The 19,041-nt window shown below is 42.7% G+C and overlaps 1 protein-coding gene and 1 non-coding gene across 2 annotated transcripts in view; both read left to right on the plus strand.

Moving 5' to 3' along the window:
• Positions 1–10,732, plus strand: part of CTR9 (CTR9 homolog, Paf1/RNA polymerase II complex component) — a 33,301-nt gene extending 22,569 nt beyond the window's left edge. Inside the window, exons 19-25 of the mRNA XM_004613601.3 lie at positions 764–835; positions 1,380–1,515; positions 1,931–2,074; positions 2,510–2,667; positions 3,956–4,052; positions 5,489–5,601; positions 9,554–10,732. Coding sequence (XP_004613658.1) covers positions 764–835; positions 1,380–1,515; positions 1,931–2,074; positions 2,510–2,667; positions 3,956–4,052; positions 5,489–5,601; positions 9,554–9,992 — 1,159 coding nt within the window. The 3' untranslated portion in view covers positions 9,993–10,732. The remainder of the gene's footprint in view (positions 1–763; positions 836–1,379; positions 1,516–1,930; positions 2,075–2,509; positions 2,668–3,955; positions 4,053–5,488; positions 5,602–9,553) is intronic.
• LOC129406383 (small nucleolar RNA U13) lies at positions 3,102–3,202 on the plus strand. Its single transcript, XR_008630979.1, has one exon. It is a non-coding gene; the product is annotated as a small nucleolar RNA U13 (small nucleolar RNA).
• Positions 10,733–19,041: the final 8,309 nt, after the last annotated feature.

The raw sequence follows: 19,041 nt of genomic DNA on the forward strand, positions 1-19,041 counted from the left end.
ATTTTACACTTTGGAGATGTTCCTATTCCACTTATGGTAGTTTTACTTTTTATATCTCTGGGAGTATATTAATTTACATTGTTGTGCTCACTATATTATGAATTCATTGAGGTCAAATTAAAACCTGACACCTATAGATTTTATCTAACCTTACTTGAATTCTTTGGCATTTTAACCTTACCTGGGACATTTAAGTTATTTTGAAGCCTAAATCTCCTAAATGCCAGGCTGACAAATTTGTTGATTTAATATTTAATAAATAATAATTGTTGAAATTGATTTTTTTTGGTTTGTGAATTTACTGATAATATTAAGTATGGTCAATATTTATGTGTTTATTATATTTTATATTTATAACATATTTTTCTATTCACTGATATTATTTTTATGAAAGTTTGAGAGGCATTCATGTTTCTTAATGAAATGATCATCCTTTACATTTTAAATATCTTATATAATTGGATTTCAGTCATACAGTGTTCCAATACCCTTAACCAGTGTACATTTCCCACCACCAGTTTCCCCAGTTTCCCTCCTACCACCCTCCCCACCTGAAACCTAATCATGAACAACCTTGTAGCTGTGTATTTCATGGTGATTCGCTTAAAAAATTAATTTTAAAAAATTTAATAGAATAAAGAAAAATGTTATAATTAATATGTAATCCTTTCCCAGGCATTTTGTAGAACAAAATAAAAATCTAAGGAACATGTCTTATTACTCTCTTTCTAAGTGTTTTGTTTTGTTTTCTCATTCCACATAGATACTTCAGTTACTTGAGTAAAGTGGGAGATAAAATGAGGTTCGATTTGGCCCTTGCTGCTACTGAAGCCAGGTACTACTGTTACTATTTATGGAAGGTGACTTTGGGCAGCAGCATTGCATTTCAGGCTGGGGGCGTGGCAGGCATAGTAGTGAATGGGCTCTGGCCTTCCACATGTCAGTCATTCCCATCCTTCTCTGGGACTCTCCTACCTGTCCCAGTGATATTTCCTAAGGGTCCTTTCTAGGAATGTAGCAAAACTGATTTTTAGTTTTGTGGGAAAATCCTTTTCTCTCTGTTGGACTGACTTCAAGATAGATTCCTAAATCAAGATTTAATTCCTGGCTCTTGAATTATTTGTGAAGATAAAGTTGGGAATCTTTTTAGTTGTATTGGGGCTAAGAGGGGCTTTTATCATTTAAAAACTTAACAACATAGCTGACAATATTGTTTTATGAGAAAATGAGTTAATTTTGTTAAGATTCCCCATAGTTATTAAGTAGTAGTTTATATAAGAAAACTGATGCTCTGAGTTATTTGTTTGTTTGTTTTATTTTGTTTTTCAATAAAAGATATGCTAGGTGCATTCACGTTTTTTTGAATCTGGAAATTTTAGGCAGTGCTCTGACTTATTGAGCCAGGCCCAATACCACGTGGCCAGGGCACGCAAACAGGATGAAGAAGAAAGAGAGCTTCGAGCCAAACAAGAGCAGGAGAAAGAACTACTAAGGCAGAAACTTCTTAAAGAGCAGGTATTTGTTGTTTTCAGTTATACTAGAGTTAAAGGATATATTTTGTTTGCATGCATATACTTTGCATGTTTTGTTTGAGTTTTTGAGGTTGGTTTTTTTTTTTTTGCTTATTTTGGTTTTTTTTGGGGGGCCAGGGAAGCACAGTAAGACGTGCTCAGGGCTTACTTCTGGCTCAGAATCACTCCTGGCATTACTTACTTAGTGCATTAGATATAGTAGCAGAGTTTGAACCAGGTTGGCCACATGCCAGGCAAGTACCCTACCCATTGTACTATTTCTTTGGCGTCATGGTTTGTTTTTCAAAGCAAAGGATCGATGTGGCTCTAAAACAAATAAATCCATCTAGTGATACCCAGGAATTTTTTTTCACCACAGATTTATTTTGATAAGGTTTTCTTCTACCCTTATTTCTTAGGAAGAAAAACGTCTCAGAGAAAAGGAAGAGCAAAAGAAACTTTTGGAACAGCGGGCTCAGTATGTGGAGAAAACCAAAAATATTCTTATGTTTACTGGAGAGACTGAAGCAACAAAAGAAAAGAAAAGAGGTGGTGGTGGGCGGGTAAGATACTATTCCTGGGCTGGGGATGGCTCATGGCAATGCACATGCCTCTTGAGTGTAAGGCCCTGGGTTTGATCCCCAGCACCACACACGAACAGAAAGATGGTTCCTGCTGATACTAATGATGCCGGTCCTTGTCTGTTTTCAGAAATGAAAACAGGAAATTCACTTCGTATTTTAGTTCTTAGCTATGATTTCCTCCTTTGCTAAGAGATAGGGTTCCAAACTTAGCTAAATATATCTAGCCTTATACCAATCTTTTAAGTAATTGATGATTAAATCTTTAAAACATGGGCCTCTCAATCACCTCTTCTTTGTGAGTTGGTGAGATGCTTCATCTGTTAAATGCTTGATAGTCCTCTTTCTATACCTTAGCATTCCAGACGCACTCTGCCTCCCAAGAAAGAACTGATTCTAATGTTCTTTGGATTTCAGCGTTCCAAGAAGGGAGGAGAGTTTGATGAATTTGTCAATGATGACACTGATGATGACATGCCTATATCCAAAAAGAAGAAGAGAAGAAAGGGTAGTGGTAGTGAACCAGAAGGTGAAGAAGAGGAGGGTGGTGAGAGAAAGAAGAAAAAGAGGAGAAGGTATTGTCATCAGTATGTTTTCAATAGCCTTATAAAAGTGTCAAAAGACCATTCACCTCTGAATCACTTTCAGTGTGTTAGAATACCCTGTGATCACTTGATCTTTTCATACAGAGACCTTTTGTTCCCCTACTTCCTACTTTTATCCCAAGATGAGCCCCATTATAAAGTCTCCTGAGTACTTGGAATTTTCACAAATCTCCACAGTTTTCCCTCTGTGAGCTATGCATTATTTATCATTGCCTTATATCTTTAATATTAGAATATTTATGCAATATTTATTGGAAAGTAGTACAATTTAGAACTTAGAGGAAAACTGTTGCATACCTTCATTGGCTGTTAACAGCTTAAGAAGAAGATCCCTGCCCCAGTTTCCTCTTTGTGAAGTGGGGACAGTGCTGGGTTCTGCTGTAGGCAGAAGATGAGGATTTCAGATACTTTCCCAGTTCATAAGCTTGATTGGGTGTTCAGACATCTGTGTGATTTGTGCCTCCCTGAAATCTTGTTACTCTGTCCACACATTAACCATCTGACATGTTTAAAAAAAAAAAAAAAGGTGAGAATTTGTCCTCCCACTGTCATCTGCTGTAACATCAGTGGTACTTGTTCGGCTAGCACCAGAAGGTCCCTTCCATGGCACCTCCTGGTACAGGGACCTCCAACTGGCCATCTCACTGATACCTGTTCTTTCCAAGTTTTAGTTGACTTTGCTTGGGATCCAACACAGACTGTTGAAGCTGTGTTGAGGGCAGTGGCAGAAAGCTGGAATGAAAAAAGAAAGGACAAAGATTTTGGGGTCTGGACCCAGGGTCTTACCTCATGTCCTCTTCCCTCCAACAAGTACAAGATTCAAACTTACCTTATATTATAAAAGGACTCAACTTTTTTTTCTGCTATTATCTAAAATAAATTTTTATCAATCATGTAGACCTATAGGTAGAAGAGGTGGATTATGTTACAGTGTTGGAAAAACATCACTACTACCATAGCTTTCAGTAACAGTTTGCAGACTCAGCTCAGATAAAATGTTTCTAGATTAGATTTATTTTTCTACAGTTAAAATCTGAGGCAAGGGCTAGTTGTAGATTAATTAGTAGACACAGCGTACATTTTTTGCTAACCCCTGCGCCATGTGTGGGTTAGTGTGTCCCTCCCTTTGAGTACAGTGTGATTGACGACAATATTAACTCAGAAAGGATATTCCAAATGAGTATTTTAGTGGCAAAGTCATCTTAGACTTTATAGACATGAGTGAATATTGGCAAACTCTCCGTGTTCACTGTTTTAGACCTACAAAAGGAGAAGAAGGATCTGATGATGATGAAACAGAAAATGGCCCAAAAACGAAAAAGCGCCGTCCTCCGAGATCAGAGAAGAAAAAGGCTGTACGCTTGAATTTATTTTTCCCCTTTCCCTCACTTCTCTTTGTTGTTTCAGTGAACGGGGCTCATACACTAGCCAGGATTCTCACCAAGGGTCACACTTCTGTAGTTGTAGTGCTTGCTAGGATCACAGACTTTAATTATACTCCCACACGTTCTGCTTATAGTGTACACCAGAGGTTGTACTTTCTGCCTGTGATGCTCACACATCTTATAGTTGAGGTACTCGCCAAAAGTCACATCCCATAAGTATTGTTGCTCACAGCACAGCTGGCTTCAGTGTGGCTAGGAATTGTTCGAGTGACCTGGGCTCACAAGCAGCAAAGCTGCCAGAATTGTGCTCAGTGCATGTAGCGGCCTTGGTGCTGGGGCATGTGTGACCTTAAATTTGCCGTGCAGGTGCTCTAAGCCATTGAAGTACACCAGCTACGTGCTGTAAATGTTTGGTTTAGTTTTGGTTGTAGGCCACACCTGGCAGTGCTCAAAGGTCTGGGGAAGGAGGAGACCATGCCTAGTATAAAAGCTAGGTTTTGGCACACAAAACATGTTCTAGCCTGTTAACTAACCCTCCCTCTGGGCTGAGTTTTTGTTTTTGTTTCATCTTTGTATTTGGGCCACACCCAGTGGTGCTCAGAATCTACTCTCAGCTCCTTGCTCAGGAAGTGCTCCCAGCAGTACACGGGGAATCAAGCAGGGCTAGGATCAAGCTCAGACCTCCAGAATGGGAAACATGCACTCTGACCCTCTGAGCTATCTCTCCAACCCTTGTGAGCTTTTTATTTTGGGTCACAGGCTTTTTGGGTCATACCTGGTGATGCTCAGGAGTTTCTCCTCTCCTGGCTCTGCACTCAGGAATTATTCCTGGCAGTGCTCAGGGGACCATATGGGATGCTGGGATTCAAACCTTCAAACCCGGGTCGGCCGCATGCAAGGCAAATGCCCTACCTGCTGTGCTATCACTCCAGCTCCACCCCTTGTGAGATTTTAATACTTTATCTTTTCTGTCTCCCAGGAGGTATAAAAGATTGCAGCTCATGGGTCTGAGTGATAGACATCTCCTAAGATATTTGTCTTGCACATGGCCAACTTAGGTTCGCTCTCCTAATCCTGGTTCAATCCCCAGCATCCCATATGGTCGTCTTCCCCCCCACACACACTGATCCCCTCACCCTACCCCCTAGCACCACCAGAAGTGATCCTGAGCACAGAACCAAGAGTAAGCCCTGAGAACCAGTTTTGAGCCAGGTGTGACCAAAAGAAAAAAAAAAATGTAACTAATCAGAATACTTTTCTTCCTGCAGTATTTTCAAGCATAAACTTGTTTTTGAAGTTTATCAGCTACCATTTGATTATGCTAATGTAACAGAAACCAAATTTAACAAGATGTCCTAATATAACAGATTTACAACTCTGTTTATTATGTTTTATATTCTTTTTAGCCCAAGCCAGAACGTCTGCCTCCTTCAATGAAAGGAAAAATAAAATCCAAAGCCATAATATCATCAAGTGATGATTCATCGGATGAAGATAAACTGAAAATTGCTGATGAAGGGTAGGCATTTTTCCTTTGGTAAATTTTTTATGATGTAATTTGGCAGGTTTTTTTTGGGGGGGTTGGGAAAATTTAAAAAGTAGACTGTCTGCTAGGGGGAAAATTTAACTTTTTTTCTTTCTTTTTTTTTTTTAAAAAAGGGAAAACTAGGCTTTTTAAAATTGGGAGAAAGTCAAAAGTTGAGAGTAGTCACTCTACTAATTTATCTTTTCTCCCACTTCATAGAAGGCATAGAAGAAACCTCAGCAAACATCTTTTTCTAATCTGTGACATTTGTTCCTCTAAGAGGACAATCTTAAAGCCACTTGTCTTCTTGTTTATGATCTAAAATTTCCTGAATGACACTCTCCTAAATGAAAGACATCAGTTTGCTGCACTGTTGTGATTGACTGAGAATTCTGTCATCCTCATCCTGGCATGTAGATAGAGTCTTGATTATTTCCTCTCTTGGCTGGACCTTCTCCTGCCCTCTCCTGTTCAACATTCTAGCTTTATGGCCTATCGGATGGAACAACACTTGTTCTTTCTCTTTTGTTTTGTTTTTGGCTGACACCCTAGCTCTGTGCTTGTGTGACGTTGTAGAGCTGGGGATAGAACCTGGGCCTCCTGCATGTAAAGCATGTGCTCAGCCCATTGGCCTATCTCCCCAGCCTTCAGTTTTACTTTTCCTAAATTTGTCCCTCAAACCGAAGGTGCCAACCACTATTTGGACTGCTAGATAGGACTGTCAAATTCTTCTTCACCAAGGTCTTCTAATGGCCATCATTTCATTCATTCAGTAGACTTTTGGACAGTGTGCATACAGAGTGCCAGGAGTGCAGAAAGAAAATACACAGACCCTATCCTCAAGAAATGTTTAGGGGCCGGAGCGATAGCACAGCGGGTAGGGCGTTTGCCTTGCACGCGGCCGACCCGGGTTCGATCCCCGGCATCCCATATGGTCCCCCAAGCACCGCCAGAAGTAATTCCTGAGTGCAGAGCCAGGAGTAACCCCTGAGCATCGCTGGGTGTGACCCAAAAAGCAAAAAAAAAAAAAAATGTTTATGTGGAGCTGGAGTGATAGCACAGCGGGTAGTGTGTTTTTGCCTTGCACTCGGCTGACCTGGGTTTGATTCCCAGCATCCCATATGGTCCCCTGAGCATGGCCAGGGGTAATTCCTGAGTGCAGAGCCAGAAGTGACCCCCTGAGCATCGCTGGGTGTGACCCAAAAAGAAGAAGAAGAAATGGTTATGTTTGGGCAGTGGAGAATAAATAGATAAACCTCCCTCGGGGGGGGGGGAACCTCCCTCAGAAAAATCACATTGTATTTGGAAAAATTGCACTAATATTTCAGATTTTTCACTCTCCTACTCTGGACTTAGGATATTGGGGGTGAATTATAAGAAACTTTTCTTAGGGCTGGAGCAATAGCACAGCGGGTAAGGCATTTGCCTTGCACACGGCCGACCCGGGTTCGATACCCAGCATTCCATATGGTCCCCTGAGCACTGCCAGGGGTAATTCCTGAGTGCAGAGCCAGGAGTAACCCTTGTGCATCGCTGGGTGTGATCCAAAAAGGAAAAAAAAAAAAGAAACTTTTCTTTTGGCAAAGGAAAGGCTGTTTGAATTGAGCTTTAGAAGAACAACTCTGCTTGATTAGAAGTGAGGCAGAGGTGAGAGAGGTTAGCACATGGAGGGGTGTGAAGGTGCTGACTTCTCGGGATAGAAATCTATATTTATAACCAGTTCTCTTTTTCTCTGGAGACACTGACTTCACAAATTTGGATTGCTTTATCCTAAGTCACTGTTTGGTCCTTGACCACAGAGTTACTCTTTTTTCTCTGGAGACACTGACTTCACAAATTTGGATTGCTTTATCCTAAGTCACTGTTTGGTCTTTGACCACAGAGTTACTCTTATCTGTTGATTAGGGTATTTGTGATCAGAGTGTTGAACAGTGATTTCCAAAGATTGAGCACTGTTCAGATGTATAGACAGAAAGTGATAGTAGGGAAATAACTAATGCCCAAAGACAGTAGAAACGAAGAGCAGGAGAACTTGTCCTTAGAAAGAAGTCTGGAGCAGGAGATCGGATTGATCAGGAAAGGGACCACTATGACAGTGGTAGAGGGAAGTAATCACTGGACCAGGACTAGGTGCTGAAATGAGGTTAAAGTGACATGCAGGATACCCTATAAGTAACAGTGTTGTAAAACCATAGTGTGCCTAAAAGGAGGGAAAGGTAAAAAAAGAAAACGTGCCAAAAATGTAGGCTGGGGGCAGGAGAGAAACTGAGAACATTAGTGGAGGGAAGTGAACACAGGTGATGGGATTAGTGTTAAAACATGATGCACCTGAAACAATTATGAATAACTAATCCACAGTGATTCAATTTAATTAATAAGTTATAAAAAGAAAGAAAAGAAAGGTCTAATATGAGAAACTGGCCTGCCAAACCGATACCTGAGGTCAAGGGCAAGTTGATTTGAGCTGCTTGGTGACTTCAACTTTGTCCTGACTGTTGAGAACTGTTTGCTAATTTGGCCAGAGCAAGGAGTGAGTTGCATCCCAGGGTTCCCCCTGGCCTTGGTGAGTTAGATCCCAGAATACAGTATCATCTTCTTAGTTACTCTTCATATTCTCGAAGTGGCTGAGTTATAGGCAGGGGTCCAGATCTTCTTTCACAGTTCATCTGAAAGAGTCTTTGTTCAAGAAGAGAAGAGAGTGATACATTTCTCTTCCCTCACGCTTCCTTAGCTGACCCTGTAGGACTCAGTATTCTTCAAGTCAGAGAAGTAGACCCCACTCTTCAAAGCTCTGGGGGTGTGACAACCAGCACGAGGTCCTCCTACCCCCTGCTGCCTTTCCTCCAGATCCTCCATGAGACCAAGATTCCATGGGTGCCACCACCATTTCAGTCATCAGTGCAAGTCCCCTTCCCTTCAGCCATTTAGTGATAAGTCAGGGGAGCTTGGAACAAAAGTAGAGAAGCTGCAAAACCCCGTTAGCTCTGCCGTCTTAGTAGATCTTGTGAGGGATCTTGGGACAGAAGTGACAACTTTGTGCTCAGGTATCCGATAGGACAGGGAAGTGTCCTGCTCAGCCCAGAGACGGTAATTCTTTCCACCTGAACCAGATGAAACCCCTTTCGTTTATTTGTTTTAAATTAAGACACCACCTCGATGTACAAAGTTATTCATAATTGTGTTTCAGGCATGCAATGTTCTAACACCCACCATCTGTGCCAAATTCCCTCCATCAATATCCCCAGACACCCTATTCCCCCCAGCTGCTTTAAGTTTCATGTTTGCTTCTTAAATTTGTTATAAAGATGCATCTATTTTCATCATTTTGTGTATGGAATAGGGAAGTGCTTCCTTCTGGTAGGGGTATCTTATACATAAGGAATGAGAGAAAAAAAAGGAATGAGTATTCCTTCACTGTGGATATTCTGTCATATAGCTAAAGTGGGGGATGTATTTCTCTTGTTTTTTTTTTTATTTTATTTTAATTCTTTGTGTATGTGAAATAGATCGCATTTATGAAAAAAATTAATAACCAGCCATGAAGTAAGTAATTATCACCTATGTAAACATGATATGGGTCAAGAAATACAACATAAAATGTCCCTTCCCCTTATTTAAATTTGTGTGTTAATTTTCCGTTGGGAATAGCCTCATGTTAAAAACATAGAAGTTTCAGGTTCGGTACCTAAATGCCCTCTTGTTGTTATAAAGGTGACATAATTATTTACAAAATTGTTCATAGTAGAGTGTCAAGCAAACACTGTTCAAATTCCAGTCCCACCACCAAAGCCAACTTCCCTGATTCACCATGTTGTCCCCAGGTTCCTTTTCATCCCCCAACCTGAGTCCTTGACGAAATGCCCTTATTTGGGGAAAGCACATTCTCTGCTTGCCAGAGCCCAGTGGGCCACAGTCCCATGGTCTAACCAGTGCCTGTCTTTGCCAGACATCCTCGAAACAGCAACAGCAACAGCGACTCAGACGAGGGTGACCATGACCATGAGCGGCGGAAGAGACAAGACTCTTCGGAGAGTGATTCTGATGGGAACCAGAACAAGTCTGGTAGTGAGGCAGGCAGTCCCCGGAGGGTCCGAAGAGCTCGGTCAGATGAGGATTCAGACAGTGACCAGCCACCCAGAAAGAGGAGGCCCTCGGGTTCTGAACAGTCTGATAATGAGTCTGTGCAGTCGGGGAGAAGCCGCTCCGGAGGCTCTGAGATCGACTCTCGCCCCGCTTCTCCCAGTGCCGAGTCAGATCACGATTCAGAGAGAGGCTCTGATAATGAGGGTTCCGGCCGAGGCTCTGGCAATGAGTCAGAACCAGAGGGATCCAACAATGAGGCCTCGGATCGGGGCTCAGAACATGGGTCAGATGATAGTGACTAGGTTTTAGTTGATAAATTAAGCCTCATCTCTGGAGGCAACTTTTTTAATATATGAAAGCTGTGATTTAAAAATGTATCAGATGTTTAGTCAAACAATTGTGAAATTTTTCCTAAGGTAATGTTTTTTTTTTCTATCTTTATATATTACCAAGCCCTCAGAGACATTTCCTGAGCTAGAGTCCAATATTTGAGTCTCTCCTGCAAGTGAAGAATATGACTATTCTTCATTATGGTATAATTCCACCAATCATATGTGAAAATTGCAGTGAAATAAACCCAGATGCTAAATCATTCCTACAAAGATTTGACTGAAACTGTGGGAGTTTGCTCTCTTTGTATGTAAAGCAGCAGACTGTTTTGACTTTTATTGCAATCTTTTACCAAGTGGTGCAAGAAACTTGATGTTATGACTATTTTATTTTAAGTTTAGATTGAGGATATTTTTATTTTCTGGAGGAAAAGTTATCTACTGTATACTTGCACCAAAGTACAAATGGAAGTTTTTTTTCAGTAGTGTAAACACTGCAGCCGTGTAGATAAAATCACAAATACATCATTTGTTAGGTTGAAGAAGATGTGGGAAAATCCTTTTCTCTTAGTAGAGTGCGAAGATCTACCTAAGCCACATAATAAAATTCTTTTACCAACTTTTATGGGTGTCTTTTTTTTTTTAACTTGATACTTGTGTATAAATATTTAGCAATTAGCATCAATAAACTGCAGATATCTATAAGAACTCGAGTTAAGCTAGAAGTTATTCAAAATTTAATAGTCATATACATCACTATTAAACTGACTATAATTATTAAATTAGTATAAATACACACACACATATATATACAAATACTCACACATCCCTGGGTACAACCCCCTGTACCAAACCAAGAAAAAAAATTTTTTTTGTAATTTTTGGACTGTAGTGTAGGACCCCAAACTTAAACCCTACTGTCATATGGTCCCCTGAGCACCTAAGCCCTGATCTCTACTGATTGTGGTCTAAAATCAAACCCTCCCCCACAAATTCTTTTAAGTTTGTGGAATATTTTTAAAAGATTAATAGGGGGCTGGAGCAATAGTACAGTGGGTTGGGTGTTTACCTTGCATGTGGCAGACCCAGGTTAGATCCCCAGCATCCCATATGGTCCCCTGATCACCAGCAGGAGTAATTCCTGAGAACAGAGCCTGGAGTAACCCCTGTGCATCGCCGGGTGTGACCCAAAAAGCAAAAAATTACAAAAGATTAATGAAGCTTAATGTAAAATACGTGATTTTAATTTTAATAATTTTAGTGGCTTAATTTAAGAGTAATATTTTTATGTAGCACTATAATTTATAATCTCTTCAAATATTAAATATTAGATGTTACAAATCTTTCCTCAAAAATTCAATGAAGATATTTGGTTTGATAAAAGGGGTATATGCACAGGTTGTATGAGCCTAGGGGGTGAGGTCAAATCACTCGTGGTTGGAGGAAGCAGTGAGAGCAAGGTTTCCTGAAGGACAGAAGCTAGGAGATGACACACAGGACCTGCCACATGGAGATTCAGGGAGAGTGTTAGAGCAGGGAAATTCCCAGTGTACCTCACAGGATTTCTGAGCTGAAAGGCAGACCAAGTAGTTATCCACTCAAATCCCCGTGGCAAAGGTTACAGCCTAAGATTGAGAAGTTTCTATAGCAGGTAAAGGTGAGGGTCAAACTAGAATCCAGTTCTCTCCCCTCTTTTCCTTCCCCAAGGTGTCACATAGAAGTTGAGGTGATTTAGTTAAAAATCCTAAACGAGGGCCCAGAGAGACAGTACAGTGGGTAGGGTGCTTGCTTTGCATGTAGTTAACCCAGATTCAATCCTTGGAGCCCTATGTAGTCCCCCAAGCCTCCCAGGAGTGGTCCCTGAGCACAGATCCAGGAGCGCTGAGCACTAAATTCTTGAGTCTGTTGAGCTGAGTGTGGCCCAAAAACAAAAATCCCAAAAGGCCAGAGAGATGGTACAGCAGGTAAGGTACAGCCTTGCATGTGATTAACCCAGGTTTAGTCCCCAGCACCACATATGGTCCCCTGAGTGCTGCCAGGACTGATGATCCCTGAGTAAAGAGCAAGGAGTAATCCCTGAGTGCTGCCAGATATGGCCCTCCAAAAAAGACAACTGAAAAGTATTTGCCACAAGTCAAAACAATGAGACATCATCTCACACCAGTGAGACTGAAACACATTACAAAGAACAAAACCCCACCAGTGCTGCATATAAGCAGCAGTAATATAATACTAGACGGTAATAGGGCCAGAGAGAGCTCAGCAGACTGTGTGCTTTGCAGGTAGGAGTTTTAATCCCTAGCACTGCATGATTCCCCAAATACCAAACTGGGGGTGCTGCCTGAGCACCACCAGGTGTGGCCCCCAAACCAAAACGAAGTTACTATTATGATGATGATGATACTAAGCTAATAGCCACTTCCATAGGAAGACTGAGTCCCTGGGTCTACTGTCTCTGGCAGTGTCCTGGGGTGGATATATATGGGGATCCAGATCTGGGTCCATTACCAAGAATGGTTGGTGGTTTCACCAGGGCTGGGGCGGAACCACCACCCCACCCTGGTGTTCTAAGAGATCAGGTGGGGGAATGGTCTGAGGTGAGGTCGCTTATGATTAAATGTGTGTGTGTGTGTGTGTGTGTGTGTGTGTGTGTGTGCATGCGCGCGTGTGTATTTTGCAGTGATGGGGAATTGGCACACACAAGTCATGCTCTAGCACCAAGCCCTATTCTGGACCCTGTACATATTCCTTAGTTCATTTGTCTGTGATGTGTGCACAAACATCTTCAAACACAAGAACACAGGGTGAGGTCTGTCATGATCGGCAGATGATCTCTTGTTTTTTTCCTTCTCACTGAATGGCTTGATCAGGCGGTTTCATTTTCACCCACATGTCTCAACATCACAGCAATTTAGAGACATGCTATTTGAGTCTGTTTTGTTTCTGAATTATTCTGCAATTACAGTCCTGTGGGGTCTTCAGGAGAAGCCCCTTTGGACACTAGAGCCAAACCATGTTGAGTTGTGCCCTAAAATATCAGGGCCACAGACAAGGGGATCCAGCCTCTTTGGAAAGATAGCAGAGAACTGGCAGAGGGAGGGGGCAATGATGATGTCTACTGACTTCTGTTCCCTAAGAACCAAAAGCTGCTCCTTAGTCCAAAGCTCCCAGACAAGCAGATACCTTAAGTCCTCACTTCATGTCCCCAAGTAGTCACAGCTCATTGGAACCTGTGATTTAAGCAAATAATATATAAACCAGGACGAGAGATGACTAGGGCTGAGAGCCTCCTGGTTTTCAGAGCTAGACAGTTTGGTGACTCATCCAGGTGCAAATCTCATATCTTGCAGTGCCTGATGTGGGGAACAAATCCTCCATGAGGAGAGTTCTATTTTGAGTTCCCCACCACCCTCCCTTTATTTAGGGTGGTGTCCCAACCTTTCTTACCTCACAGAAGTTACTTTTTCTCTCTATGAAGGAGTTGGTGAAAGAGAGGCCTGGGGTCCTAATCTTTCAGTGTCATCACCTTTAACCAGCAGCATAGTCTCCATTTCCTGTTTCATGCCGTTTCAGGGCCACAGTTGTGGTACTCAGGGTACTGTGCAGTGCCAGGGATCAAACTGGGTTGGACCTCATGCAAAGCAAGTGCTTTAACCCTTCTACTCTCTCTCTGGCCCCATGGCCTCCATTTCTTAACACGGTGTCAGTGGAAGAGTAAGAAATAATTAGTTAAAAACAGATACATTAGAGGGGGGAAAAAAGAGTAAAAGTACAAGGTATTTTAATAAAGAAGAAAAAACAGATATAGTAGGGCCAAAAAGTATCAGGTAAGGCACTTGCTAGCACAAGGCTGATCCAGGTTTGATCCCTAGCACCACATACAGTCATCTGAGCTCCTCCAGGAGTGATCTCTGAGCACAAAGTCAGGAGTAAGTCCTAAGCAACACCAGGCGAGACACCCCCAAACTCCCCAAAGTGGAAGAGCACATACACTGGATCCCAGGCACTCAGGAACATAATGGCTTCGTGACACCGTTAAAACTGTCATCTTGAGGAATTCCCCTCCTAATCAGACCTCCCTAAGTACTAATAGGCCCAGCAGGAACTGTCACAATTAGAGAATGTGATTTGTATGGGCTATTAAATTTTAAAATAACTTTAAACTTGGGAACTAAGCCTGCTTTATTATTGTAACTCCGAAACAAAACCACTTCCTGCCTTGAAATGGCTATTTTTATAACCTGAGGCTCTGAAGTGGCATCTCTTCCTGAGAGCAGGAGAGGATTCCCAGCTCCCCAGAGCTCCGTGAGGATTAAGAAGGCTAATCAGTGCTCAAAGTCTACCTCTTAAGCCTCTGCTTCTGAATACCTGAACACCCACAAGTCCATAGATCTTGTGTAGACGAGAGGAGATGGGATTGGGTGCTCTGTTACAGGTCAACCTTTCTTAAACATTCTTGCTTCTTCCTAATTTCTCTTGAGAAAAATATTTTCAGTCTCCAGGAAATACGGTTTTCCTGGAGCTTTTAAAGTTTTTCTTGTTTTGATTCCACTAATGCTCGATTTCTTCCCTGAGAGAGGGAGACTAAGAGCCAATAGAAGCAAAAACACCTTTGAGGGTCAGAGAGATAGTCCACTAGCGAGTAAAGCACTCGCCTTACATATAGTTGACCTGAGTTTTATTCCTAGTACCATAGTCCTGAGTCCCTGGGAATAATCCCAGGGCACAGACCAGAGTAAGCCTGGAGCAGAGGCCAGGTGTGCCTTGTGGGGAAAAAAGGCGGGGAGGAGGGGGTGGAAAGGAGACATTATTATTTTTTATTTTTTTGCTTTTTGGGTCACACCCAGCGATGCACAAGGGGTTACTCCTGGCTCTGCACTCAGGAATTACTCCTGATGGTGCTCAGGGGACCATATGGGATGCTGGGAATCGAACCTGGGTCGACCGTGTGCAAGGCAAACGCCCTGCCCACTGTGCTATTGCTCCAGCCCCAGGAAAGGAGACTTAAAAAAATTTTTTTACAGGGGCTGGAGCAATAGCACCGTGGGTAGGGCATTTGCCTTGCACAACCCGGGTTCAAATCCCAGCATCCCATATGGTCCCCTGAGCACTGCCAGGAGTAATTCCTGAGTGCAGAGCCAGGAGTAACCCCTTGTGCATCACCGGGTGTGACCCAAAAAGAAAAAATTTTTTTTTTTTACTTTTATTTTTGGGTTTTGAGGCCACATTGGTGGTGCTCAGGAATTACTCCTAGCTCTGCATTCAGAAATCCCTCCCAGTGGGTTCAGGGAATCAAATGGGATGCTGGAGATAGAACATCAAATGGGATGCTGGAGATAGAGTCAGCCACTTGCAGGGAAAGCGCCCTACCCACTGTACTTTCTCTCCAGCTGGATTATGAGCTGAGGATTTCTCCTAACTCAGTGCTCAGAAGATCGCTCCTGGCAGTGCTTAAGGGACCGTGCAGTACCAAGCATCAAACCAGGGCCTCCTGGATGCAAAGCCAGCCCTACCTAATCCTCTGAGCTGTTTCTCCAGCTCCAGCAACTTTTTCTTAAAGCCCATTTTGATGCTGTGGTCTACGGAGCACATTCAAGCTTCAGGGGCATGGACAGGGTCCGTCCCAATCTCAACACCTGGGCTGGAGTGATAGCACAGCAGGTAGGGCGTTTGCCTTGCACGTGGCCAACCCAGGTTCGATTCCCAGCATCCCATATGGTCCCCTGTGCACTGCCAGGGGTAATTCCTGAGTGCATGAGCCAGGAGTGACCCCTGTGCATCGCTGAGTGTGACCCAAAAAGCAAAAAAACAAAAACAAAAACTCAACACCTCCTGTGTGGGGAGCCAGTCAGCAGACAGCAGTTCAGCCAGAGTCTCAGCATGAGCTGCAGTGACCTCTAGTCCAACTCTGCCGCTCACTCGGCCATAACAAAATGCTTCACTTCTCCGCTGAATAGCCTCAGTATGAAGTAAGATCATTCCACATCTTTTAAAGTTTTCACATTCCAGTATCATTCCAGAGGACTTGAAACACATGTCTAGGCTACCTCCACCGCCTCAGTTACTTTTAAGTGTTACTGTTTCAAGTAAGTGAAAACTAAGTCTATTTCAGGCCCTAATTTTTTTCTACAGATACCATCATTTATATTTTTGTTTATGGCTCTGCAATCAGAAATGTGTATATTTGGGGGGCCGGAGCGATAGCACAGCGGGTAGGGTGTTTGCCTTGCACGCGGCCGACCTGGGTTCGATCCTCGGCATTCCATATGGTCCCCCAAGCACTGCCAGGAGCAATTCCTGAGTGCAAAGCCAGGAGTAACCCCTGAGCATCGCTGGATGTGACCCAAAAAGAAAAAAAAAAAAAGAAATGTGTATATTTGCTTTACTACAAATATACACATTTAAAACTGAGCTTACTACAGCAAATATATATATATATATATATATATATATATATATATATATATATATATAACATTTTACTTTGAAAAGGGAATTGTGGAATATATTTTAAGTTTTGTTGTGTGTGTGCCAGAGATCAAACCTATGCAAGGCATGTGTTTTCCACTGAGCTGCCATCACCAGCCAAAAAATCGCTCAACTTCTAATATAGCTTAACATAGCTCATTCATTCTAGATTGTCACTACTGCTACATTCTGGAGCAAATCTGTATTTGTTCATGTATCTTACTGCTAAGCATTAAAGAGAACTCTAATTAGGTGTAAGGTAGTAGGGCTAGATTTTCAAGTGTCTTATCCAGAAGTGACCTCAGTTGTGAATTCCCATTCTTGTCAAGCCTATCTCCTAAGCAAACTTCTAATTTAGTATGTGTCTATTTTTTTTTGTTGTTGTTAAACCATAGTCTCAAATGGTATGTCTTAAGAAAGAGTTCCAGGGTACAAAAACCCAATTTCAAACTTATTTAAGAAGAAAGGTTATTATATACTGTACTGGACATGTGGAAGACTGGGAAAGGTGGTAAAGTTTAGTTCTAAGACTGTTGTCAAAAACTACTTCATTCTTTTCCTCATGCATGGCATATATTAAAATATGAAAATAAAGTATGAAAATAGAGACAGAGATAGTACAGGGATCTTACAAGCACCACCCAGTGTGGATTTGTTCCCCAGTACCCCATACAGTTCCCTAGCACACCAGGAGTGATCTCTGAGCACAGAGCCAGGAGTAAGCCCTGAGAAAAGTCTGACCTGGCCCCCAAATCCAAACATTAATAAATATATTGTATAAATAGTCCCCACCCCGCCGAGGTTTCCTGTGTATTCTTTCTCAATTGCACTGTTCCACATGATACTTGTTAGATATTTAACCCTCTTTCAATGACTAAGGGTCATAAATTTATTATTTTTTGCTTTTGGGGTCACACCCAGTGGCTCATCACTTAGTCCTGGCTCTGCAATCAGAAATCACTCCTGGCAGGTTCAGGGGAACTTATAGGGTGCTGGGGATTGAAACTGAGTCAGCTGTGTGCAAGGCAAGTGCCCTACCCATTGTACTATCTCTCCGGTCCTAAGGGATCACAATTTAAACACTAATTATTCTTGTGTACTCCTGCAGAAAGTATTTGATGTGTCAGGCTCCTCCCCTCTGCCCTGCATGATCCCTGATTAGTGCCAAATGATTCATATCTGTGTCCTCACCAGACAGCGAGACTGAGGAAAGGAACCATACCATTTCCATCTATTTCCCAAGGGCCATTAGATACAAGTTGGTGCCAGCGACCAGAGAAATGGTACAGTGGGTAGAGCACTTGCCTCGCACACAGAGTAACCCTTGAGCACCACTGGGTGTGGCCCAAACACAAGCATAAAAAGAAGTTGATGCTAATTTATATCTTACTTTTTTTGGGGGGGTCACACCTGGCGATGCACTGGGGTCATTCCTGGCTCTGCACTCAGGAATTACTCCTGGCGGTGCTCAGGGGACCATATGGGATGCTGGGAATCGAACCTGGGTCAGCTGCGTACAAGGCAAACGCCCTACCCACTGTGCTATCACTCCAGCCCCTATATCTTATTCTTAAAACCAATTTCCCTACCTGAAAACAAGGACTGGGGTCAGGTGGGGTGGAAGTCATTGGATGGCTGAGGTCCCCGGAAGTGAAGTGCCATTATCTATGCCCACAGTGGGTTCTACCATACTATACACACTGGGACTGTCCATAGCAACCTGCCCTGCTGGTGCCCCTTAGCAGACCTGGTAGTCATCAGCAGATGCACTACCCTTTTCGAGGGGCTAGGAATTGTAAGGCTGCCGAAAACTGTCCCTATTTCAATTACTCCCCAGATTTTGCTCTTATTTATTTAGACATCTGTGAAGACACCCGGTGTTCGTTAAGTTAGACCACAGATGAAAGCCCCCCTCTGTCCTACATCTTGCAGGATCTTAAGAAAACGGCTGCAGGATGCTGGTCTTTCTTTCCATCCAGGCTAGCTTCATCTGAGTGGGGTGGAGGGGCTCAGATACCATCTTCTCCCCAGAGGGATCAAGCCCAAGACCTTTGTTCTCTCCCAGACTGTTTTGTTCTTTGAAACAATACTGCTTTGATTTCTCCCCTAGGAGCTGGTGCTCCAGTTTACTTCACTGGAAAGAAGTGGAGACTCTGTTTCCTGCTTCAGCTGCAAGATTGTCCTGAGCTGCCCGTGTATGCGTGCTGAGTCTGAGTGCGGAAACACTGCTCACTTCTCTCTCCTCCTGCAGTTGCAGACAGGCGGTGTAAAGCAGCAAGCACCCTGGGGCTGGGAAATGCAAGAAGGGAGAACTGCCATGTTCCTTGCCCCAAGCAATGCACAAGGAGCAAAAGTTGGGGATACTCATCTTGCAACCAAATCTGCAAACCCTTTTTATCTGTCTAACAATCTATTGGCTTTGTAATTAGGTATGTTCTTCGTTTGCAAGATCCCCCAAAATCACAGAATTCATGTTTTCACCCTTCTCATCATCAGAAAAGATGCAGGAACTTTTTCTGCTGGAATCTCACATTGCAAGCAGCTGATCTTGTTC

Source organism: Sorex araneus, chromosome 6, assembly GCF_027595985.1.
Source record: "Sorex araneus isolate mSorAra2 chromosome 6, mSorAra2.pri, whole genome shotgun sequence".
Taxonomy (NCBI): domain Eukaryota; kingdom Metazoa; phylum Chordata; class Mammalia; order Eulipotyphla; family Soricidae; genus Sorex; species Sorex araneus.